General features: G+C 43.4%; 2 protein-coding genes across 3 annotated transcripts in view; both read left to right on the top strand.

Moving 5' to 3' along the window:
- The window catches only part of LOC118396582 (anoctamin-10-like), a 59,801-nt gene extending 34,458 nt beyond the window's left edge, over positions 1-25,343 (top strand). The window contains exon 14 of the transcript XR_008066392.1: positions 24,554-25,343. The gene's annotated coding sequence lies outside the window, so the exon portion shown is untranslated. The remainder of the gene's footprint in view (positions 1-24,553) is intronic.
- LOC118396581 (anoctamin-10-like) lies at positions 52-25,343 on the top strand. 2 transcript variants are annotated; one of them, XM_052465661.1, is made up of 13 exons: positions 53-287; positions 16,866-17,071; positions 17,455-17,628; positions 18,807-18,947; positions 19,554-19,673; positions 21,192-21,824; positions 22,075-22,130; positions 22,509-22,583; positions 22,813-22,977; positions 23,161-23,352; positions 23,588-23,725; positions 24,098-24,214; positions 24,323-25,343. In XM_052465661.1, the coding sequence occupies exons 2-13, from the start codon at positions 16,873-16,875 to the stop codon at positions 24,329-24,331; spliced, it is 2,019 nt and encodes a 672-aa protein (XP_052321621.1). In that variant the 5' UTR covers positions 53-287; positions 16,866-16,872; the 3' UTR covers positions 24,332-25,343. The 2 variants fall into 2 exon arrangements, with proteins under 2 accessions (XP_052321622.1, XP_052321621.1); XM_052465662.1 differs by lacking the exons at positions 24,098-24,214; positions 24,323-25,343 and adding an exon at positions 23,824-24,091 and having other exon boundaries at positions 52-287; positions 23,588-23,774.
- Positions 25,344-26,806: the final 1,463 nt, after the last annotated feature.

Genomic DNA, 26,806 nt, shown 5'->3' on the forward strand with positions numbered 1-26,806 from the left:
ACAGACCGAGGCAGAGCTGGGAGGTGCCAGTCAGGGAGCTCCACACCCTGAAGGGAGGTAGAAGTTTCACTGCATTCCTGTCCTGCAACTCCGACTCACCCATCTGCAAGGACATATCCGTAGTGTGTGTGTGTTTGTGGCTCTGTTCAGGACCCCTGAACAGGCCCCCACCTTGATTTCAGGACCACATTGTGTGTATATTAGTTTGTGTTGAAACGTCACATCGGAGGGGGTGTGGGCCAGACATCCGCATACGCCTATTGACCTAAACCTCAGCACATTGTCAGGTACTGTACAGCCCCTCATTCACTTGTTCTTTCCTTACCCACTCCCTTCTCATTAATTTTTCTTGGCCTTGGTGTTACATGTTGTATCTCTGTATACAGAGGCAGAGCTAAGAGGAAGTTGCTGGTCTGTTCAAATACTGCTAGTCTGATTAATCAGGCTGTCATACAAAATTTGGTATATTCAGCCTGAAACTAATGCCTGAAAAATTGTGTGAATGTTTCTTACAAGCCAGAATGTTGAAAAAAATGTTTACATTTAAACTTACTCTACCGGTTGTCTGTGCAATTTGTCCTTCAGCTGCTTGAAACTTGAGACAAAATATCCACAAGAAAATATTGTTTACCCAACTTTTTAGAGCAGGTAGGCACTGAGGTAAAGTTGGTTTTATATTGTACACTGAGGATACAAAACATTAAGAACCTGCTCTGCAATATTAGGAAAGTGTTCCTGATGTTTGGTATACTCACTACGTAAAAACAAAACACACCACAATTCAAGTGTTATACACCTTCACAAGAAAGTCAACATTATTTTGACAAGACAGGTCTTTATAAACATTTCAAAAATATGTACATTTTATTTCAAAAGAACAGAATACCATACTTTAAATTGCATTATGTTAGTAGTCTGTGCTTCGTGGTATCCAATTGTTAGTAGTTACTATTGACAATCTCATCGCTACAACTCCCATATGAGCTCGGGAGAGACGAAGGTCGAGGGCCATGCGTCCTCCGAAACACAACCCAACCAAGCTGCTTCTTAACACAGCGCGCATTCAACCCAGAAGCCAGCCGCACCAATGTGTCGAAGGAAACACTGTGCACCTGGCGACCTGGTTAGCATGCACTGCGCCCCGGCCCGCCACAGGAGTCGCTTGAGATGAGACAAGGACATCCCTACCTGCCAAGCGAGGGCTTGGACCACCCTATCTATGCCAATTGTGTGTAGCCCCATGGACCTCCCGGTCACAGCCGGCTGTGACAGAGCCTGGGCTCGAACCCAGAGTCTCTGGTGGCACAGCAGAGCCCTAGACACTGCGCCACCCAGGAGGCCCCATGCCTTCATTTTAAGTTGTTTGGCAAATGTATGTGTTTTAGAAACAGTTGAACACGCTCTTTCCGATATGTTATGACATAACGCCTTACCTGCATGAAGGATGATTTCTAAAAGTTTATTTTTGGTAAACTCGCTCCCTTCTTTGTCAATTACCCACGCTGCGCTGCAGTCTCTTCTTTCACTAGGCAATTAACCTAGCGTAGCAGGCTTAAAGGAAATGGCTGAAACTAGATCCGCTACATACTGGTCTTGACAACAACAAGAGGTTCTTTTGTGCACTGTTTAACCAATCCCGTAAATGTAGAGGAGGAGTTAAGATGGAGTGTCGCCTTAACATCCAAAAGCGTAAACTCTTTCCAGTTGTTGGGGACTCGGCAGAGGCTACAAGGCAATTGATAATATTGTCACCCATCAGACTACTGTCAATGTAATCTTGTCTTTAGGCTACATCTGTTATTATATGCCTTTGTAGGAAATTAGTTGATATAGTTTTGATGTTGTTTCTATGGGCCATTGTCAGATGGCAGCCAACTGGTGAAGGAAAGGCAGGCGGAACCAGTGGCTGCAGCTGCTGATTACCCAGGCAGTGAGGGGGAGGGTCATGGTGGTGGTTGGAGTTGTCAACAAAGCAGCATGACAGAAATATGATGCCATGTTTTCGAACTACCAGTAGTTTCTCGGAGAGGACATATATATAAAGCGATCTGTGCATTTCAACAAGAGCATAAATACACCTATTTCACGAACATGTAAAAAAAAAAAACATGACCACTCCTGCACATGCTGCCACTGTTTTGAACAGATTAGATTATACCATTCACAATGAGCAGGCAGCTCAAATCAAATCAAATTGTATTTGTCACATACACATGGCAGATGTTAGTGCGAGTGTAGCGAAATGCTTGTGCTTCTAGTTCCGACAATGCAGTAATAACCAACAAGTAATCCAGCTAACAATTCCAAAACTACTACCTTATAGACACAAGTGTAAGGGGATAAAGAATATGTACATAAAGATATAAATTAATAAGTGCACTAGGGAGAACGCAACAAACATGCTTATGCAATAACTGAAAATACATGATCAAACAATGTCACAAAGCATGATGTCCTAGCCAGTTAACTTTCATTCTGAAATAACTTCATAAACTCAGCAAAAAAAAAAGAAATGTCCTCTCACTGACAATTGTGTTTTTAAGCTAATTTAACATGTAAATATTTGAATGAACATAAGATTCAAAAACTGAGACATAAACTGAACAAGTTCCACAGACATGTGACTAACAGAAATGGAAAAATGTGTCCCTGAACAAAGGGGGGGTGGCATTGTCATGCTGCGGGGTCATGTCAGGATGAACCTGCAGGAAGGGTACCACATGTGGGAGGAGGATGTCTTCCCTGTAAACCACAGCGTTGAAATTGCCTGCAATGACAACAAGCTCAGTACAATGATGCTGTGACACACCGCCCCAGACCATGACGGACCCTCCACCTCCAAATCGTTCTGCTCCAGAGTACAGGCCTCGATGTAACGTTCATTCCTTTGACAATAAATGCGAATCCGACCATCACCCCTGGTGAGACAAAACCGCCACTCGTCAGTGAAGAGCACTTTTTGCAAGTCCTGTCTGGTCCAGTGACGGTGGGTTTGTGCCCAAAGTTGTTGTTGCCATTGATGTCTAGTGATGACCTGCCTTACAACAGGCATACAAGCCCTCAGTCCAGCCTCTCAGCCTATTGTGGACAGTCTGAGCACTGATGGAGGGATTGTGCGTTCCTGGTGTAACTCGGGCAGTTGTTGTTGCCATCCTGTACCTGTCCCACAGGTGTGATGTTCGGATGTAGGTGCAGGTGTTGTTACACGTGGTCTGCCACTGCGAGGACGATCAGCTGTCCGTCCTGTCTCCCTGTAGTGCTGTCTTAGGCGTCTCAATGTACGGACATAGCAATTTATTGCCCTGGCCACATTGCGGTCCTCATGCCTCCTTGCAGCATGCCTAAGGCACATTCACGCAGATGAGCAGGGACCCTGGGCATCTTTCTTTTGGTGCATTTCCAGAGTCAGTAGAAAGGCCTTTTTAGTGTCCTAAGTTTTCATAACTGTGACCTTAATTGCCTACCGTCTAAACTGTTAGTTTCTTAGGTGCATGTTCATTAATTGTTTATGGATCATTGAACATGCATGGGAAACAGTGTTTAAACCCTTCGCAAAAATACAAACACCAGTGGGGCAACTAATGGGCGGGCCACTGCCTAAAACAACTTAAAACAAACTGTTTGTGATATCAAAATTCAAACAATGACTGTGTGAATAGACGTACAGTGCCATAGAAAGTCTGGACTGCATAAGTATTCACCTCCTTTGTTTAGGTAAACCTCAATTATTTCAGAAGTAAAATGTGGCTTAACAAATCACATAATTCGTTATTTGGACTCTGAAATAGAGGTTGACATGTTTTTTGAAGGACTACCCCTTCCTGTCCCCCATGCATACAACATCTTTAAAGTCCCTCAGTCGAGTGTTGAATTTCAAGCACAGATTCAAATAAAGACTTTTGAAAGCCTGAGCAGTGATTGGTATATAGGTAAAAATAATAAATCATACATTGAATGCATCCTCAAGCATGGTCAAGTTAAATTATACTGTGGCTGATGTATTAGAGCACTCACACATATCAAAGGTGCAGTCATCCTTCTGAACTGACCTGCAGGACAGGAAGGAAACTGCTGAGCGATGTCACCAAGCCATTGGTGATTTAAAACAGCTACAGAGTTCAATGGCTGTGATGGGAGAAAACCGAGGATGGCCAAAACAACATTCTAGTTACTCCACAATAATGAACTAAATGACAGAGAGAAAATAACAAAAATATTGTAACGGCGTTCGTCTGTTGAAGAAAGAGAGTCGGACCGAAATGCAGCGTGTTGGTTAATCATGACTTTAATGAAAGAACGCGGTACATGAAATAACTGATACTAAATACAAAAACAACAGAACGGAACGTGAAACTAATTACAGCCTATCTGGTGACTACAACACAGAGACAGGAACAAACACCCACGAAATACAAAGCGAACTCAAGGCTGCCTAAATACGGTTCCCAATCAGAGACAACGATAAGCACCTGACTAATTGAGAATCGCCTCAGGCAGCCAAGCTTATACCACACCCCTAATCAGCCGCGATCCCAAATAATACAAACCCCAATACGAAAACAACATATAAACCCATGTCACACCCTGGCCTACCCAAACATATAACAAAAACACAAAATACAATGACCAAGGCGTGACAAATATACAATAAAAATATTCCAAAACATGCATGTGTACGAACACTGACAGTATTTTGTATAAGTCAAAATGACAGAAAAAGACAATTAAATCAATTTGAATCCCACTTTGTAACACAATAAAATGGAATGAATTCCAAGGGGGGTGTAGACATTCTTGTAACGGTTTTCTAGGTGTGAAGGAGAGTCGGACCAAACCGCAGCGTGTAGATTGGATCCATGTTTAATAAACAACGTAAACACGAATAAACACAAACACTACAAAACAATAAACGTAACGAAAACCGAAACAGCCTATACTTGTCAACTAACACAGGGACAGGAACAAAGACACTAAGGACAATCACCCACAAAACCCAACACAAAACAGGCTACCTAAATATGGTTCCCAATCAGAGACAATGACTAACACCTGCCTCTGATTGAGAACCATATCAGGCCAAACATAGAAATAGACAAACCAGACACACAACATAGAATGCCCACCCAGCTCACGTCCTGACCAACACTAAAACAAGGAAAACACATACGAACGATGGTCAGACCGTGACAATTCTATAGGCACTGTATATTTATAACCAACTTTGATTCTGTCAAGTGAAACTATATCTGCTAAATTATGGTTACAAATAATTTTCCAAATCTATTTTCTACAATATAGTTTTTACTTTTGTTTTGCAATTTTAAATGTCTATGCTACAGAAGAATTTTAGGGCCAAGCGATAGGTGGTGATACCTGGATTATTATTTTTTGCATAACAGTACTTCAAAAAGTGGCAATATTTCGAGGATAAAGTACAAATTAAATTGTGAATAAAGCAACGACATTTCGAGAATAAAGTGACAATACTTCAAGAATAAATTCGACATTATGAGAAAAAAAGTCTCAGTTATGTTGCATTTGGATAAGAGATTTGGATAAGTGTCTCCCTGAAACTACTGTATACTTTAGAATTGGCTTTAGTAAGAAGGAATTCCTAGCTATTTTAGCATATAATAACCATATTATTATAAGTATTAGGACCTGGAAAAGGTTGTGCCACAGATTATTTTCAGAATGAGGAACCGTGGTTACATACATAGGTAGAGACGGCAGGTTGTGTGTGTATGCAGGTGTGTGGGCGGTTAAAAAAAACGGGCAAAACAAACGGCTATCAATCAAGTGAACTAATACACTCGTTCAAACATGTGTCACTGCGCATTCACGCGCATCATTATATATATATTTTTAATGCGCATCAATAACTGTCCATTTCAGATTAGAGGAATACACTCTAAAGGCCATGGTGCGTTGTGAGCACAAAAAAAAAAACTTTATTTGCACTTTAACTGAATTTGGGGTTGAGTCCCTGTCAGTCTGCCCTCCGAATTCTCTATAAAGTTTTGCTCCGTAGCCGAAGCGAACACCTTGCAAAAATCTGTGCATAATGGAAACTATTAACGACCTTATCCATGGTGCTTTATTGGCAGTAGTATTTCCCCCTTATGGCAACTATTCTTCTAACGACTATAGGCGAGTAGGTAACGTTAGCACACCCAATAAAACAAATTATCTTGGCATCCTGGAGATCATTGGCTATGCGTGTGTATGTCCCACGTCAAACTGCTCTCCAAATTCGCTACAACGCCGCTATTTTTCACTCATTACAAATTGAGTGCCCCAACCTGTAGGCTCGTCATACGTTACAGTGGATGTAAAGGATAGGGCTATCCAACGACTTCCGGGAAATGAACAACGAAGCACGGGTTTTACGCAAGTGTCTGTGGGAGGTGTAACTCAAGGACGACTCTTGCATGCACCAACCAGCTAATCTGAGGCACTGTTTGAATATATTAATGGATGCATTCTCCCTTTCTCGAAATAATCATTGATCTAAATATCAGCCTATTAGATCAATTATGATAACTTGGTTGGTAGCCTAGCATAATATCTCCTTTCATTATTCAATTTCAATTCAAGAGGCTATAGTGGCATGGGAAACGTGTTAACATTGCCAAAGCAAGTGAAGTAGATAATATACAAAAGTGAAATAAACTATCCATCTATCAGTCTTCAAGGATGGGAGGAATGAAGGATGTATAGGTTATCCCAAAACAGGGGCATAGTCTCCGTTATAGGCTATTTGTTTAAGTTATTAAGCTAATTTAGGCTACCACTAGTTCACTTTAGCCAGAGGCTAGTGGCTAGACCTGTTATATAATTTTATGTCACATTATTATAACCTGTCTCAGACGGGGCTTTGCCCCTCTGGCAAGGTCCATGACACGGTTTTGGGGGCAGCACTTGATCCCGAAAGGACTCGCAATCCTTCTCCACACAATCCGTGACCTATGTAACAGGGTTATATTGGTGATTCCCCTTGCCACTTTATTGTTAAGCCAATGGGTTTTTGGTTTGAGTTTGTCTTGCCTTCACCTACTCAACATGGCATCTTATTGGCTGGTTTGCGTAGCTTGCATACGAGGGGGGATGTTCCAGTTAGAATCGTCCCAGTGAACAAGCACCAAATCAGCGGTAATTTGTTGGTTGCAAAGCACCGTACGTCAAAAGTGATTTTATGCTCTCAAGTGATGATTTAAATGTACAATTTATATCAAATAGTTCGTAAATGTTATTCAAACATCACACATAAGATGCAGGGGTTTTTGGAGAATATTTGTTGTGCATTTTGTTGTAGAGAATTCTCGCCAGTATTAGCTAGCAACTTACTGTGTCTGGTGGGGGGGGTTCATATATTTTGTACAGTGCGTGAGTGCAGAGTTGGATGGTGAGACGGGCATTGCATGACGTGCAATTTTGTGTCGTTCTTATCAGGTACATTGTTAAAAATATTATATTGTATATTGTAATTGTAATATTTTGGGAACTGCCCCAGTGAACAAGCACCAAATCAGCGTGCGTGAGTGCAGAGTTGGATGGTGAGACGGGCATTGCATGACGTGCAATTTTGTGTCGTTCTTATCAGAATAAAGCTACATGATTGGTGCTACATATTGGAGTTCCGTGTCGATAACTGATGTACACAACGCCAGAAGAGTACTGTTACAGTGGTGCCGTGACTGTTCTTCTGGATCGGATCATCCTTCGTTGGATTTCCATCCCAGAACTTCGCCGTGGTTGCTGTTGAAGAATCAGATAAGACGTTGCTGGTGCAGTTTGGCGATATCGCATTTCGCCACAAGATGGCGCCACTAGAACGTTTTATTATTGCAATTGATAATTTCTCTGTCTGAGGCTCTTCACAGACAAAGGATAACTTTTGTGTTACTTGTTTATTTGCAATTCTGATGTATATCTGATATAAGTAGGGTGAGTTTTACCAGTGGACTAGATATAGGTGAGATTTAGGTGATATATTTATACATGTTTTGCTGTTTACATTTTCATTAGGGTGTTGATTTCCCATTGTTAAAATGGAAGGTGTTGGGAGAGGTAGGGGTTTCCTGTCATTTAATCTGTCACCATCTGTGGGTAGGGGTTCAGCCAAAATTCCAGTTACTTCTACACCTATGCCCAAACTGGAGGGTTTTGATGATAGTTTATCCATGGACACGCCCAAGGATGTGTATGAAAGAGGTTTGCCAAATACAGGGAGTGGGGAGGTCTCCATGGATTTCATAGCAGACATAGTACAGCAGATTGGTCATTCCATTGGGGAGAACATTGCCTCCTGTTTGGAGTCAAAGGCAATTGCTGGACATGTTTGGGACAATGTTATGGGGAGTGTATGCAGCTCGAGGGGTATGGATGTGTCAGGCCTGAACCTGGTATTGAAGTCTGATATCAGGGAACCGGTGTATTTTCGGGGGGATGGCTCTGAAAAGTGCACAGTGCATGAGTGGGAGGATATGGTCATGGTTTACATGCGTAAGAGGGGCGTGTCTGTGATGGACCAAGCAGTTGAGGTTATGGGCAGGCTTATGGGAAGGGCCCGCGATGTTGTTAAAGTCAGCAATCCCTCCATTGATTTATCTAAAGGCCCGAGTCCCATCTTTGACATACTGAAACAACATTTTAGTGACACTGTTTTTTCAAGCATGCCCCTTGCTGACTTTTATGCCACATTACCTCTGACTGATGAACAACCATTTGAATATTGGCTCAGACTGAACAGGGCTATGGAGGTTGCAGAAGATTGTCTAAAGAGACAGAAAAAAAAGTGTTGAAGACCCATCTCGTGAGCTCACAGTCATGTTCATCAGACATTGCCCTAACGCTGAACTGTCCCTTATCTTTAAGTGCAAGCCATTACAGCAATGGACCGCTGCAGATGTTCATGAGAGGCTGGATGAATACAGGAGGGAGCGGAGGTACTCTCACTTATCTAAGGTGACCCCAGCCATCGCAACAATGAAGCAGGAAGTTGGTGCTGTCATGCCGATCACCATGCCTGCTGTGAGGTCCCACATGGAAGTACCCAATACGTTGCCTTACCCAGCCCAGACTATTCAAGGCTCAGCTGAGCCCATGGAACGTATCCTTGCCATGCTGGAGCGTGTGCTGGAGCAGAGGCCACAACAGTCTGACCATAAGTTCCAAAAAGGGAATAGGAGCAAAGTGAAGTCTAATGGGCCATGTAACGTGTGCGGGGATGCTGGACATGATACTTACTTTCACTGCAGGACCAATCACCTCTGCTTTCTTTGTCATGTAGCTGGCCACGCACGCTCTCAGTGCCCCAAGGCCGCAGCTCTGAGCACAGCTAGTGGAGTCCCTACAGTAATCACTGCTCAGCTTCCGGAAAACTAGTAGGCCTGCATGTAGAAGGGGAGAGTGTTGGGCCTTTTGTAGAGTCCCCATCAGTGAGAGCTGTTGATTTTGGAGTCTGTATATAAAAGTGTTTGTGACGAAATGGAGACTGAGAAGAGTATCATAATGCAGAACACACAGAGACTTTCCCCGTATGATGATTTATTCTATGCCAAGGTGTTAATAGGAGGAGAAGTGGAAGTGAGAGCTATGCTTGACAGTGGGTCCATGGCTTGTACCTTGAGCTCTAGGGTCTTACCTGAACTGTTGCATGCAGGAGTGTTGAAAAGTCCATCATTGAGTCCTACAGAGGTAGTCTTGGTTGGTTGTGGTGGGTTGAAGACGAGGCCTTTGGGAGTGTGTGAGCTGGAGATGGAGGTGTACGGATGTAGAGTCGCTGTGCCTACACTGGTGGTTGAAGGCCAGAGTGATGACCTCATCTTGGGCAGCAATCTCCTAAAGCACTTGATTCGCCACCTGAAGACGGATGGAGATCTCTGGAAGAGGGTTTACACTCCTGTGTGTGACGGGGGTGAGGAGAGCAAGCTAATCGAGATGATGGCTAATGTGGAGAGATGGAGAGACAGTGAAGTACCAAACAAAGTTGGAACTGTGAGACTAAAAGGGGCTGTGACTCTAGAGCCTATGCAGGAGCACTTAGTCTGGGGCAGACTACGAAACACTCAGAATCTATCAGCTGGCAGTGCTGTTGTCATTGAGCCCAGCAGTTCAAGGTCAACACCAAGGTCAATACTGGTAGGGAGGACAGTAAGCTCTATTGCGGGGGGATGGGTGGCTCCCTGTTAGAGTGATAAACCCTTCTCAGAAGACAGTGACATTGAGACGAAACGCCACTCTAGCCAAAGTCTTTCCTTGCATGGCTCTAGAGGACTTTGACTGTTCGGGTGTGAATGATGGTTCATCAGCAGCTTTACAGCAGCAAGTGCAGAGAACGGCTGATATACTCACTGACTGCCAAGATGACTTGACACTGACTGACGGTTCCAGCCAACTTCACGATACTGACGGACCTGACAGTTCAAGCGAGCCTGAGGTCTTACGTGACTTAGGTTTGACTGATATTGATGTCTCCTCCTGTCAAGCGTCTCCTGCTGGTAAGAAGAAACTCATCCAGCTCATAGCTGAGTACCAGTCTATTTTTTCCAGGCACAAGTTGGATTGTGGAAAAGCTTCCGGATGTCTTCACCGCATTCAACTGAGTGATTAGAAACCCTTTCGGATGCCCTACCGACGCCTTTCACCAAATAATTATGAGAAGCTCAAACAAGCATTGAATGAGATGGAAGAACGTGATATCATAAGGAAGTCTAGTAGTGAGTTCGCCTCTCCCCTTGTCCTTGTATGGAAGAAGTCTGGAGACCTGAGACTCTGTACTGATTTTCGTTTGCTCAATGCTCGCACCATCAAAGACGCCCACCACTCCCTCACCAGGCTGACGCGCTGGCTGCGTTAGGTGGAAATGCCTTTTTCTCGACAATGGACCTTACCTCTGGCTACTACAATGTGGAAGTGCATGAGGATGACCGGAGATTCACAGCTTTTACGTCCCCATTTTGTATTGTACGAATACAATCGAATGCCACAGGGGTTATGTAATAGTCCGGCAACCTTTATGAGGATGATGCTAAACATCTTTGGGGATCAGAACTTTCTTAGCCTGCTGTGTTACCTTGACGATGTCTTGGTCTATGCGCCCACTGAAGATCTGGCTATACAGCGCCTGGAAATGGTTTTGAGCGTCTCAAGGCTCACAACCTGAAGTTGGCGCCAAAAAGTGTAACTTTCTGCAGAGGTCTGTGAAGTTTCTGGGGCATATCATTAGTGCGGATGGTGTAGCTACAGACCCTGAGAAGGTGAGGGCCATTACAGGAGTAACAGAAGCTGATCTGATGAAAGATGGCACTGACATTCCATCTCAGAAGAAATTGAGGTCATTCCTTGGGATGGTGGTGTATTATCAACAGTTCATTGAAGGTTGCTCGACCATTGCAAAGCCTCTCTTTGGATTGACTACTGGACACAAGGCTCCACGCTGGAAAAAGAAGCAAAGCTCACCTGTCAGGAAGTTGACGGCTGCCGACTGGACAACAGAATGCAGACAGGCCTTATTCCAGCTAAAGCAAGCCTTGCTGGACCAGGTTTTGTTGGCCCACCCCAACTTCGAAAAACCCTTTCTACTCTCGGTGGATGCATCCAGCAATGGCTTAGGTGCTGTGCTATCTCAGGTACAAGAACCGGGAGCTACAGCGAGACCTATAGCCTTCGCGAGCAAGTCCCTCAGTTATGCACAGTCAAGGTATCCTGTGCACAGGCTCGAGTTCTTTGCCATGAAATGGGCTATCTGTGACAAGTTCCACCACTGGCTACGGGGACAGCAGTTCACGGTATGGACGGATAATAATCCCTTGACATACATTCTGACCAAAGCAAAGCTTGATGCTTGTGAACAGAGATGGGTCGCCAAGCTGGCACCGTACGAGTTTGACATTAAATACATCTCTGGAAAAATGAATGTTGTTGCAGATGCTTTGAGCAGAGAGCCCTTCGTACGACCCAGTGCACTCCATCGCCTGACAAGGGTCCCGTACGAGACCTTACTAGCTGAAGCCGACGCTGTGCGCACAGACAGAGTGCAAGATGTGTTTCGCTGGTCCAGCCACCCCTTTGACAAAGCCTCTGACTCCAACGAAGTGGTCATTAGCTGTCAGGCTACTGTTGACCCCCATCTGGTGCTTTATCAAGACATGAAGTTGCAGCTGTTCTTCATTCACATAGGTGCTGGGTGGGTGAAGTGGGCTCACATGCACTGCTGTTGCCACAGCTCCCACAGGCTGTTATGCCATCAGAGCAGACCAATGTCGATGTTCTGCCACACGACCTACTGATGAGTAAGCAGCGTGATGACAACGTGATCAGCAAAGTCATCTTCTTTGTTGAGGGGGAGAAGACCATCCCGGAGAGAGCGTGCCCATGAGAGTGTTGAGGTTTTGGGTCTTCTCAGAAGTTGGGACAAGTTGACCATGAAGATGGGTGTACTGTATCGTGTTTCAAAGAATGTGGTTACAAAGAGGAAAATGTATCTGCATGTGGTTCCAGCCTCCATGAAAGCAATGGTGTTGAAGGGTGTCCATGATGAAGCTGGCCACCAGGGCCAACAGAGAATAGTCTACCTGACAAGACAGAGGTTCTTCTGGCATGGCCTGGAGAGGGAGGTAAAAGCCTATGTGAAGTGCTGCAGGAGATGCGTGGTGAGCAAGACTCCTGATCCGGAAGCAAGAGCTCCTCTTGAGAGCATAATAACAACTGAGCCTCTTGAACTAGTGTGCATAGACTTCTGGTCTGCAGAAGATTCTTCAAACAAATCCTTGGATGTGCTCGTTGTTACTGACCACTTTACCAAATTAGCTCATGCCTTCTTGTGTCCGAACCAGTCTGCTAAGTCAGTAGCTCATCAGTTGTGGAACAACTATTTCTGTGTCTACGGGATGCCACGCCGTATACACTCAGACCAGGGAGCCAACTTTGAGAGCGCTTTAATAGCCGAACTGTTGAGTGTTGCAGGCGTTCAGAAGTCTCACACCACGCCGTACCATCCGATGGGGAACGGGTCCTGCGAAAGGATGAATAGGACTTTGGGAAACATGATCCGGGCCCTGCCAACGAGAGCTAAGCACAGATGGCCTCAGGCGCTGAAGTCCCTTACGTTTGCATACAATTGTACAATCCACGAGACCACAGGCTTTGCCCATTTCCTGCTAATGTTTGGGAGGACGCCAAGACTGCCTGTTGACATAGTCTTTGGCTCGGTCATAGAGAACCCAGAAGTTGTCGACTATGACCAGTTTGTTCAGTCTTTGAGGAGAGATCTGAAAGAAGCCATGAATGCAGCACAGGCATCTGCAGCGAAGCAGTTGAAGAGGCATGCTGACCTTTATGACAGAAGAGTCAGAGGAGCACCAGTGGAGATTGGGGATCGTGTATTGCTGGCTAACAAGGGGGAGCGGGGAAAGCGGAAGCTCGCTGACCGTTGGGAGGATACTGTCTACCTTGTCACTGGATTGAATGCTGACAGTCACACTTTTAAGATTCAGAACAGCTCCACTGGACGGGAGAAGACGGTACATCGCAATCTGATAATGCCAGTCAAATTTCTTCCTCTTCCCCATGCTGCTGTTGAGGAGGGAACAGACAAGTCTGGATTAACAGAGTCTGAGGACATGAATGACAGCCTAGTGGTCTCAGCTGCCATGGACACTGCAGTGGATGATGGTGCTGAGTACAGAACCAGAGTGTGGGTGTCAGAGTTGTCTTCTGAAGGAACAGGTGACACAAGCCTGGAGGGTGATGTGCGATCCTTGGATGCTCAGGATATTCCACCTTTGGTTTCCGTGGATGATATACTGCAGCTGGAAGGTCTGCCTCGATCAGAGAGTCTTCAAGAATCTGACCGAGACTGTAACAGTGTAGTGAGTGAGCTAATTGACCAGTCTGCTTACGATATCCGTACTGACCTACCAAACGCGGACCATTCCTTACCTGATCAGTTAAGTACTGACTGTGTTGACGGACACACTATTGCAACAGTGCACAACACTGTTACCCCTTATGCAGTTGAAGGTAGTCGGGGTCATATTAGGTCAAGGGCAGGAAGGCTATTTAAACCAGTGTCAAGACTGATTGAGATTATGAATCAGCAGAAAGTTAGCTCTTGAAGGTAAAATATGTGAATAGAGGGTCAATTGTATTGACATCTTTTATTTGCTTTTACATCATTGTGACCATAATTAGAGGTTGCAGGATGGTAATGTGACATATGATAAAGTCTCTTATGGTGGTTTATTTTATTACTTGGATGTTTTAAAGTCACCGAGTGTACTTAACATGTGACAGGGCATGTTTACCTATGAGGGCTAAGGGGTTTGATCAACCGCTTTTCACTCTAATTCTCAAGGAGAATAGTCTAATGACTGGAATATTTAGTGACTGATTTAAAGCAGGGTCTGCATCCTTGATATACACAGCGTTACCTTTTAGTTTTCTCTATTAGGTAGTACTTTTTTTTCTCTCTCTGGATTATTCTGTACATATGTTGAGTGTCTCTGTATCTGGTATGTTTGCACAGTGCCGTTTTGTATTTTGTTATTTTTCTTGGCAAGTGGAATTCAGTAGGGGGGAGTGTAACAGGGTTATATTGGTGATTCCCCTTGCCACTTTATTGTTAAGCCAATGGGTTTTTGGTTTGAGTTTGTCTTGCCTTCACCTACTCAACATGGCATCTTATTGGCTGGTTTGCGTAGCTTGCTTACGAGGGGGGATGTTCCAGTTAGAATCGTCCCAGTGAACAAGCACCAAATCAGCGGTAAGTTGTTGGTTGCAAAGCACCGTACGTCAAAAGTGATTTTATGCTCTCAAGTGATGATTTAAATGTACAATTTATATCAAATAGTTCGTAAATGTTATTCAAACATCACACATAAGATGCAGGGGTTTTTGGAGAATATTTGTTGTGCATTTTGTTGTAGAGAATTCTTGCCAGTATTAGCTAGCAACTTACTGTGTCTGGTGGGGGGTTCATATATTTTGTACAGTGCGTGAGTGCAGAGTTGGATGGTGAGACGGGCATTGCATGACGTGCAATTTTGTGTCGTTCTTATCAGGTACATTGTTAAAAATATTATATTGTATATTGTAATTGTAATATTTTGGGAACTGCCCCAGTGAACAAGCACCAAATCAGCGTGCGTGAGTGCAGAGTTGGATGGTGAGACGGGCATTGCATGACGTGCAATTTTGTGTCGTTCTTATCAGAATAAAGCTAGATGATTGGTGCTACATATTGGAGTTCCGTGTCGATGACTGATGTACACAACGCCAGAAGAGTACTGTTACACCTACATTGACAAGATAATAAGCATAGGCCTATGAGGCTACACCATTGGAAGTGTAGCCTACATAAAACGCCATGTTATGCACATATTTGTAAGTTTACCAAAAGTATGTCGAAATGAAAGGTTATGTAGTGTATGTGGAGACTTGCTAATCAAACATCCCATTCCAAAATCATGGGCATTAATTTGGAGTTAGTTCCCCCTTTGTTGCTATAACAGACTCCACTCTTCTGGGAAGGCTTTCCACTAGATGTTGGAACATTGCTGCAGGACTTGCTTCCATTCAGCCACAGAGCATTATTGGAAGTCGGGCACTGATGTTGGGCGATTAAACCTGGTTCACAGTGGGCGTTCCAATTCATCCCAAAGGTGTTCGATGGGGTTGAGGTCATGTCTCTGTGCAGGCCTGTCAAGTTCTTGCACACCAATCTCGGCAAACCATTTCTGTATGAACCTCAGTTTGTGCATGGGGGCATTGTCATGCTGAAACAGCAAAGGGCCTTCCCCAAACTGTTGTCACAAAGTTGGGAACACAGAATCGTCTAGAATGTCATTGTATACTCTAGTGTTAATATTTCCCTTCACTGGAACTAATGGGCCTGGCCCAAACCATGAAAAAAAGTATTTTTGTCTATGGAGATTGCATGGCTTGGGGATCAATTTTATTTACCTGTCAGCAACGGATGTGGCAGAAATAACCTAATCCAATATTTTGAAGGGGTGTCTACATACATTTGTGTATATAGTGTATCTCACCCGGAGAAAGCATCAGCGCGAGCGAAACGACATCCCTCTGTCTCTGTAGCCCATCTTTTTGATACTGTCTGGTTTCAACCTAGCTAGCTAGCTCATCCAACAGGCTTAGTTAAGATGCAGTGAAACAGAGACCAGACATCCTGATCATAATCCTATTGTGTTTAAGATTGCTAGCTACCGAATGGCCTTTTTATAATCTTTATAGATAATATGAATATTTTTGTTTCCCCCTCACATCTACAGCTGCCTAATTTAGCATGCCAGTTGATAGTAGAGCACCTAGGATGAATGTAAATGTGTGACATTAGTAGCGATATCAAATCTTTTTTGCTAATTGTTCTGTGGCCAGGAGACAATGGATAATTAAGTATGATTAAATCTGTAGGAATAATTGATCATATCAGAAAAACAATAGACTAAACTGGAATTACTGAGTCTACCATTACAGATATCCACTGGCAAACCTATCAAAATACTCATTGGTAGGAAGAAGTTTTGTCCAATTTGGATGTTGGGTACTATATTTATTGAATATTATATAAATACTATAAATTAAAATGGCCAATTTAGGTGCAATCTATTAGTTTAATTTCTCAGATTAAATTATGTTTCATCCAAATAATGTTGCAGGAATGCTTATCTTATCTGTTTCTAAACTACAGAAACCATTTCAGAACAATCTGAGATGGTGGGTGTCAAAATCCTCTTTCTTGTGCCTTTTTGAGTTGGAACGACCCTTGTAAATGTGTGGATTACAGAGTGTATAACAGATACAGTAAAACTCCTTGTCCTCCTCACACTGCCTCTCCACAGGGACGTGATGACGTCGATGGGTGATAAAGGCTCTGTCCAGACACAGACTAAGATCCTGTCCCAGGACTCATGGACGCAGGTCAGCTGTCCCTGCTGTGTGTCTAAGCAGGTGGAGCCCCTGGTCCTCATTCAGCTGTCAGACAACGTCCAGCCTGTCACTAAGAGGTGGCTCATCTCCCTGATTGAAACTTCAAAGAGACACGGAGGTGAGAGGTCATGTTGGGTTATCAGCAGAGGTCTGACTGTTCTTCAGTCTGTGTCGCTTGTTTTGGTCCTGCTGAGTGCTATTAACACTTCTGATTCAATTGATTCCCCTGGGTTTGATGATTAGCTTATTGAATCAAGAGTTTAAAAGTAGTGTACCCTCATCCAGTGAATGCTTTATGCATGTGGGTTAAGCCTGACAAAGACTTTTGACTCAAAGTGTTGCACAATACAACTGCGGGGGAATATATCAGTGCACGGGTATCTTAGTTTATTAGCTGTGTCATTAAGTACTGGACTGAAACAAAAGCATATACACCCTCTAAGATCACTGCAGTAGAGGCAGAAGTATTGAAGTTGACCCTTTTCTCCTCTTCTGTACTAGGAGCAGCTTTGCTGGCCCACCCTGGAGAGGATGAGTGTGGAGATGTGGTCGTGGTGTCTGCTCCTCGCTGCACATTCCTCAAAGCCACGGAGGACCTGGGTCTGTGTAAGAAATACCACAATGAAGACATGGTTGCTTTCTCCTACCACGACAGAGACAACTTCAGCAATGTTGGTAAGAATGTTGGTAATGGTGGGGGAAAAGTAGAGGGAGATTAACAGTATCAGCAGTTAATAAGTAATTGAACTTGTTGTGTAGATCTTCAGTACCCAATACACCTTCTGTAGGAATAGATACACACACATTCACTGTTGTGAGAGTGTGGTAATATAGCCCAAATTACACACACACACACACACACACACACATATATATTAGTGGGACTATATATAAGTAGCAGTCAAAAGTTTGGACACACCTACTCATTCAAGGTTTTTCTTTATTTTGTACTATTTTCTCCATTGTAGAATAATAGTGAAGACATCACAACTATGAAATAACACATATAGTAACCAAAAAAAGTGTTAAACAAATACAAATATATTTTATATTTCACATTCTTCAAAGTAGCCACCCTTCGCCTTGATGACAGCTTTGCACACTCTTGGCATGCTCTCAACCAGCTTCACCTGGAATGCTTTTCCAACAATCTTGAAGGAGTTCCCACATATGCGGAGCACTTGTTGGCTGCTTTTCCTTCACTCTGCAGTCCAACTCATCCCAAACCATCTCAATTTGGTTGAGATCGGGTGATTGTGTAGACCAGGTCATCTGATGCAGCACTCCATCACTCCCTGGTGGATGAAGGACCACCAGATCAAGACCCTGTCATAGCCAGCCCAATCTCCAGATGTGAACCACATTGAAAACCTCTGGAATGTGATCAATAGGAAGATGGATGGTCACAAGCCATCAAACAAAGTCGAGCTGCTTGAATTTTTGTGCCGGGAGTGGCATAAAGTCACCCAACATCAATGTGAAAGACTGGCGGAGAGCATGCCAAGACGCATGAAAGCTGTAATTGAAAATCTGAGTTTTTTCACCAAATATTGATTTCTTATTTTCTTTGCATTATTTGAGGTCTGACAACACTGCATATTTTTTGTTATTTTAGTTTATGGAATAAAACAAAAATGTTCAATTTACCAAACACAAACCTTTAAATAGTAAAATAAGAATTTTGCAGTGGTCTCTTCATTTTTTTCCAGAACTGTGTGTGTGTGTGTGTGTGTGTGTGTGTGTGTGTGTGTGTGTGTGTGTGTGTGTGTGTGTGTGTGTGTGTGTGTGTGTGTATATTATATATCCACACACACACGACAGTCTTGATTGACGCCTGTCCTCTGTGTTACCAGATGACATGCAGGAGTTCCTGACGCTAGCGGAGCGTCAGTACATAGTCAAGAATGAGCTGGACTCTCTACAGGCCCAGAAGAAGCAGAGAATCCCTGGAATCCCAGAGGCTCCAGGGGTCCTAGAAGCCTGGGAAAACATCTGTGAGTCTTTACATGTGCGTGTGTGTGTTTAGGTATGTGAATAGAGTGATATACTATTAATTGGGATGTTGGGTGATTCCTCACGAAACTAGATCAAAAAAGGACTTATTTAGGGTATTTTCACTAAATATCCATAGAAAGGTCCTTCAATAGGAATGATTGTTGACATGTACTTGACGTTTGTATTTTAATGCATAATTGAGAAATTATTAATTGGAATATGTGACTCCACAATGTGCTGCAAAATCGGTGCTACGAAGCAAAAGTTGGTATCATTTGAAGCTTTATCACTTGCTCTGTAATATGAGTAGTATTGTTTGTGTGCATGTGTGCTATCTGGTTTACCTCAGCATGTTCTGTCCTCTGGTCATGATCTTGCTTAGCTAAGCTGTTCTGCAGCAGAGCAGAGCAGAGCACCACCTCTGGCTCATCAGTTCAGTGCTCTCTCCGGTCTGCTCTCACTGCTCTGTGATCTGCACTGTCCCTTACGTATGCTGCCAAGCTTCTGGCTATGTTACCCCCGGTTACCCGTCTGTATGTGTAATAATGGTAGAGGTATTGTACAGTTCCCTGATGTTGCCCATCCGTCCTGTCTCTGTGCTGTAGGTCAGAAGCTGGTGAGGGCAGGAGTGATAAAGGACATCTTCCCTCTACATGACCAGCAGAGACTGAATGACCTCGGCAGAAGGTGGTACTCTAAGAAGCAGATATGGGGACAGCCTCTCGGTAAACAACAACATACAGTAAACACACACAAAATAGTTACATACTGTATTCACCCACACACTAGAGCTGGGATGATAAACAAAATGACAGACACAGACACTGCCTTCCTCCTATGTTGGTGATTTTGTTACACAACGTTCCTGTAGATGGTGCTAAAACCATAATTTGGTCAACAGCAATAGTCTATGCATTATGTTTATTCTTGCTATGAAAGTATCTGCCTGTCCCTGTTTTGCTGTTGGCTGCTGACTCTCATGCCCATCTCCCCACTGTGAGGTCATCAATCGACAAGATAATTGGAAAAAAACATACTTACTCTATTTCATAATATACATAATTTAAAACGGCCAAGTTCTATTCATAACGGTATTCAGTTGGTAAGAGACAGACATTCTGTAAATACTAGAAATAGATTGTCCACCATCTATGCGTTATCCAGACAGAAAAGAGAAATAGGCTAAATAAAATTTCGATTTAGAGCAATAAAGAAATTGAATTAATTAACTTAGCAAACCAAAAACCTTTCAATATAAATTCAAACCATTTAAATACATAGAAATGTTGTGAGACTATAGTAGATGAATAATCAATATTTTTTAGATTGAGTATTTATTGGGTCATTGTTGGTATATTATGTATGTTTGTAATAGTGTGTTACATGTGAAAACGTGTTCGTATTATAAATTGTATTTGAATGTTTACGGACTCTTGGAAGATTAGTCCAAATGGGGACTAAAAGATCCAAATCAAATCCCCACTGTGAGGAGGTAGAGATGCATATGACCTTTGCTCAAAATGATATTGTGAGAAAAATACAGTTTTCAAAGCAACTCATGTTGTTCTAGTTACAGAAAGGAGAGTCACAGCTTTCTGTGAGTAGATCATGTGTTTCTCACCTCTTAATATTGAGTTCATGGTACGACTTTACAAGTGGAACTGTAGCTTAGGCATAGTGGTGAAAGGTTTTTGTAGGACATTAGACTACATTTACTGAGCCTACATTTACTGAGCCTACATGGCTATATAGCAACAATATCATATTTAGCGTTAGCAATCTAGCTAAATGTTTTGAGTTCCCACTTCCTCAGGTGGTGAATAATACAGCCATGAGGCCAATATGCAAAGATGTCAAATTCTCTGAAGAATTTTGACAGGTTGCACATCAAAATCTGAAATCATATATTTCCTGGATAAGTTCGATTAAATAGCTTACTGTTTTAATCATAGGCTACCATCTCTGTTGTTTTACTTGGCACTGACCACTAATGTAAAGTAACTGTCCATTGACATTTTTTTATTATTGTTGTTATTGGGCAAAAAAGTTACATTCGCGATATGACTTTTTGCCCATATCACCTTGCCCTTCCCGGATGTTTTTTGTTGTAATTTTATTGCTGATTTATCAATATCGCAAAAAAATTGTGAATTTATTGTGATATGGATTTTCTATCCATATCGCCCGGCTCTAACAAACATTTGCTCCTTTGTCCTGCTAATGATCGCTCTCTTCCTGTGCAGATGCAATACAATCATATTTTGGAAGCACCGTGGCATTTTACTTCAGTTTTCTAGACTTCTACACCTGGGCCCTGGTTCCCCCTGCCTTCCTGGGCCTTGTCCTGACCTTTCTGCTGCCTGGAGGTGGTGGGGTGGTGAAGGAGCAGGCTGGGGAGGGGGTGATGGAGGAGGACGACGATGGCCCCTCGGTCAGCGGTCACATGGTACAGGCTGTATTCAGCATGCTGTGGTCCACGCTGTTCATCGAATTGTGGAAGCGCCGGAGCTCCTCCCTCTCCCACCGCTGGGGCACACTGAACCTGGCCGAGCGCTTCGCCGGGCCCCGCCCTGGCTTCCACGGTACCCTGGGGCTCAACCCTGAAACAGGCCGTCTGGAGCCCCTGTTCCCAGAGTGGCAGAGGCAGCTGCGTGTAGGCCTGGTGTCGTTGCCCCTAGTGGGGCTGTTAATGGGACTGGTGGTGCTGGGAATGACTTGCTTCTATCACGGAGAGGCCCTGGTGCAGGGCTTCCATCAGGACAGCGGCTCCCTGTTCTCTGGAGTTCTGCTCTACATGCCCTCCATGGCCCACATTGTCTACACCAACATGCTGGGGAATGTGTACCACGCTGTGGCCATGCAACTCACCGAGTGGGGTGAGAGAGCACTGGGGAGGGAGATGGGTTAGAGATGATAGAGAAGGGTTATAAAAGAGGGGGAGAGAAAATAAATATGAGGTTGATGAATAATTGCAGTAGGGGTTAGAATGTTTGGGAACACAGAGCTAAGTTCACCAAAGAGCAGAGAGTCATATAATAATAGAGAATGCAATTGGATGCAAAGTATCACAGTTTGTGTGTGATAAGTGATAAGTCCACTGAAAATCTGTCTGATTTACCCACATAGAAAACCACAGAGAGGAGTCCTCCTTCCAGAACCATCATACCACCAAAGTCCTCCTGGTCAGTTTTCCTTCCCCATCTGTCAGTCTATCATCCTCCTCCTCCCAGGAGAAAGGTAGCATAGCTGTTAAAAGCGTTCGGCCAGTAAACGAAAGGTAGCTGGATCGAATCCCAGAGCCGACTAAGTGCTACATCTGTTGTTGTGCCCTTGAGCAAGGGATTTAGCCTGTAAGTTGCTCTGGATAGGCGCTTCTGGTAAATGACAAATATAAAAAAATGGTGCATAGCCAAATGTATTGTGATACAGATAAGAGTACTGTGCAGATAGTATCAGCTGTTTTTTTATAAACAGATGTGGGAGGCAAATCAGATACAGGATCTGTAGTCATGCCTCCAGAGATATTAATTGAGGCCAAAATCTCCCTTTCTAATTTTCAGTTTACTTTCTTCAACAATTTTGCTGTGCTCTTCCACATTGCCTTTTACAAACAGGACCTACCACTGCTACGCAAGGTAAGAGATTTCAGCTGGGCAGCACTGTTTTTCTATGGCCGGAGGAAAAGTTATACAATGTGGAAATACCTCATTTTAAAGGGTAGATGGATCTCAAATAGATTTTCTTGAGCTCTACAACAGAGCAGATCGCATTCTCTCTGTGCACTGTCTGTAGTAATTGATCCCAGAGAGAGTGTGTATGCAGTATGTAACTATTTATGTTTGTTTACTATCGATTTTTGCCCAGAGGCTTGCCTCTATGCTAATTGGGAACCAGCTGGTGAACCAGTGTACAGAGGTGGTAGTGCCGTTTATAGTCGACCGCTTCCTTAGTGCTCCCCATAAGAAAGAGCAGGAGGACGACCTAGAGATGGACAAACTCAGAGCCCAGAGAAGCCTTCCCCCTTATCCAGTAAGTCCATGTAAAATGTGTATTTTTTTCTTCTTTTCTATTTCTCTTCATTGTGCTCGCCTGCCTTGGTTTCTTTGCATCTGTGCCTTAAGGGGTAGGATCAGGGTTGGGGGCATTTGCATATGTACTGTATGTTTGGTGTATATTTGTTTTGGTGTTATTGCGTCTGTTGCTACGTTGCAGGGCCTGTTTGCGGAGTACATTGAATTGCTGCTGCAGTTTGGGTATTTGAGTCTGTTCTCCTGTGTGTACCCGCTCACCGCCGTCCTCCTGCTCCTCAACAACATCACAGAGATCCGAGGGGATGCCTACAAGATCTGCAAACTGTTCCGGAAGCCATTCTCTGCCCCAGTGTCCAATATGGGGGTGTGGCAGGTCAGGAGGGTTTTGGGGCGATGTGAGAATTTGAACAAACAGAGAGGGCATTTTTAATGCAGACAGAAATGTTATGAAGCTAAATCTGGTAAATAAGTAGATGTGAGCAACGTGCAGTGGTCAATGTTATTTCCTTATCAGTGCCCATCTATGTCCCTATGCACATGTCTGTATTTGCGCTTGTCATTGTATGTACCTGTAACCATATTACTGTATGCATGTGTGTATGTTTCAGACAGCGTTTGAGGTTCTGGGCTTTGTCTCAGTCATGTCTAACTGCTGGCTGCTACTGCTGTCCCCTCGCGTCCAGGAGTTCTGTCTGGAGGGAGGGATCAGCGGCAAGAACATCATACTGGGAGCCATCCTGGTGGAGGTACAGTATGAGGGAGGGGAGTTAGGTTTGGGGAGCCATCCTGGTGGAGGTACAGTATGAGGGAGGGGAGTTAGGTTTGGGGAGCCTTCCTGGTGGAGGTACAGTATCTTGTTCATAACAGTACATGGTTCATAACAATTGTCTTATTTACAGAATGTTACAGTGTCATCATCTGCCCAACCAACATAGGTGAGGGTAGCCTAGTGGCTAAGAGCATTGGGCCAGTAACCGACAGGTTGCTGGGCTGAATCCCCGAGCAGACTAGGTGAAAAATCTGCCGATGTGCCCTTGAGCAAGGCATATAACCCTAATCCAGAGCAACTTACAGGAGCAATAAGAGCATCTGCTTAATGACTAAAATGTGTTTGTTAGCATGTCCTGATCCTGGTCAAGATGGTTCTAGCCTTTATGATCCCAGATGAGCCTGACTGGGTCAGAATCAAGAGGGAGCAGATCGAGTTTAACTCTATGCAAGCTCTAGGGCAGCAGGTAAGAATGACCTAATCAAGAATAATCACTAATAATATAGAAAATCCCTGCCAGTTACTGGAACAACCTGGCATCTGACAATCAAACATCTCCTTTTGACTCCTACAGAAGCTATGAAGCCCCTGTGGGAGAGTGCGTGTCCTGTTGCTCTTCAAGTGGTGGTCTGGACTAGGGTGCTCATTAGAATTAGCTGCCATAACGAGGGCGGACAGGAGGATATAAAGACACGTATGTTTGGCCTGTGAACCTGGTGCCAGCCAGTCTGAGCAGCTCTCTCAGTATCTCCATCTGAAGGACTCCCTCTCCAGGCATAAATACATTCCAGAAAGGAAACACCAGGTATTCGTTTAACCATTTATTAGAGAATATGAACAGTACAATAGGTCTTGGCAATAGGTTCCGCTCCTTCAGGGTAGCTCACTGTCAGAGCAAAGTGTCAACATATAATAACTACAGGTATACCAATCCACCTGCAGGAAGGAAAACAGAACCAAACAGGTGGAGGTTGGGGTGGTGGAGGTTTTGGTGATGGTGTGTAGCAAGAAAAACAAATGCATACTAGCAGTAGCAGCAAGCGGCAGAGGATGTGTGAGCAGAACCTGGTCAGCTTAAATAGACCGCCATATTAAGGTAGGAAGTGTTGTTAGCATCTGGTTGGTGCAGTCTCAGCTGATGCAGAAACTCAGGTTTTCCTTCTGAACCTGCTTTGCTTTATAAGGCATGTTAGATACTAGAGGCAGGGGCCATGGACTGAAGCGGTGTGGCTTTGCAGCTTCATTTTATGTGTCAGATTTCTTGAAATACTGGGTAGCTTTGGACTTTGTCTGGCACATACTATGCACGTTTTTAATTTGCTATATATATATTTTTTTTTCTTCCAGTGTTTTACGTACTTTCACATAATGACTGTTACATTGTACGCTTCACGCACATTAAACCTAAAATCAAATGATAAATTATTTGAAGATTTTACAAATGTTAAAACATAAGGAGTAATGATTAACTTGCTTTTGGGATACATACTATATTCATATGTATCTTTTCAAATGGAATATGTGGATGATGTGTTGGATTGAGTGGAGATGGTTATGTTCAGCCAAATAAAATAAACATCCCAAATCACACTTCACTTTAGGCTATTTCTCTTTCTTGCTCTAGTTGGAAAAAGACTAAGTTTCATTTGTGCATTTCTATCATTTGACCTTCTAAAAGAGAAAAAACGCAAGGTTATGTAACCCTGGTTCTATGTTAATATGAGTGAGGTCACTCATTCTGGGGTAACACCTACTTTATGGGTGTGGTCAAAATTCCAATTCCACCATCCTTGCTGATTAACCTATGGAATCCCTTGTGCAATAATCACTTCCCTTTCTAGTCGAAGCCATACGAAACTGCAATCTGGGTCCTATCTATTTGTATTTCCCATAGGCTAGCACTGAAATGGCCTGTGACTTAAAAAAACAAAACACACATTCTGGATGGATTTTCGCCTGCCATATCAGTTCTGTTATACTCAAACATGTGACATTATTTTAACCGTTTTAGAAACTTCAGAGTGTTTTCTATCCAACGCTACCAATTATTATATCCTAGCTTCTGGGCCCAAGTAACAGGCAGTTTACTTTGGGCATGTCAGTCATCCGAAATTCCGAACAAAAAAACTGTTTTGTCTCCAAAACAGGTTAAACCATTCCCATGATACAGCCATATTTCTGGTGGAAGAGCTCCGAAACCATCACGATTATATTAACCTCCACTCGTCCAAAGGATAAACATTGTCCTATGTTGACGCTTCGAAAACACCGACAGCGTCTTGGCATTTTGATACACATGAATTACATGAATTTCCAATGAAACGCTGCTTTTGCGTTGCAGAGGCAGTTGCAGTGTGTAGGATGTGGTGCATACCTTGGATTTATCAAACGTATTCGTCAAACTGTATGCGTAGACGGATTGGCAGAAATGGTAGCAGAAGTTTAATGATACACTTGTTGCATACATATCTATTTTGCGCATTTTGCGAATGACATTTTTATCAGCTGTGCAATGATTTTCGTTGTTAATTGATTTTGGGCCGCTTCCATAACGCCCATGATGCCCTGCTCTACAAGTCACAGCAAGAAATGCCACACACACACACCCCTCCAAGACCCACACACGGTATCATATCATCATTAATGACACTGGATGAATCTTCTACGGGACCAAAAGTGTGAACGTGTTGTAGGCTAAATGTCCATGCCAAGTTTCGGTTCCAACGGGTCATTGCTGTATCCTACAGAACATGTAATCTTGGTTGTCAAAAAGTTATAAAATAAAGCATTCACACGCGGGTATAAATTACTACTAAAGGACAAAGACACACGCGAGCAGTGGTGTAAAGTAGTTAAGTAAAACGTATGCACTTTTTACTCCATACATTTTCCCTGACACCCAAAAGTACTCGTTACATTTTGAATGGTTAGCAGGACAGAAAATGGTCTAATTCACACACTTATCAAGAGAATATCCCTGGTCATCCCTACTACCTCTGATCTTGCAGACTCACCAAACACATGCTTTCGTTCCTAAAGAAGTCAGTGTTGGACTGTG

The sequence above is a fragment of the Oncorhynchus keta genome, chromosome 17 (genome assembly GCF_023373465.1).
Source record: "Oncorhynchus keta strain PuntledgeMale-10-30-2019 chromosome 17, Oket_V2, whole genome shotgun sequence".
NCBI classification, from domain to species: Eukaryota; Metazoa; Chordata; class Actinopteri; order Salmoniformes; family Salmonidae; genus Oncorhynchus; species Oncorhynchus keta.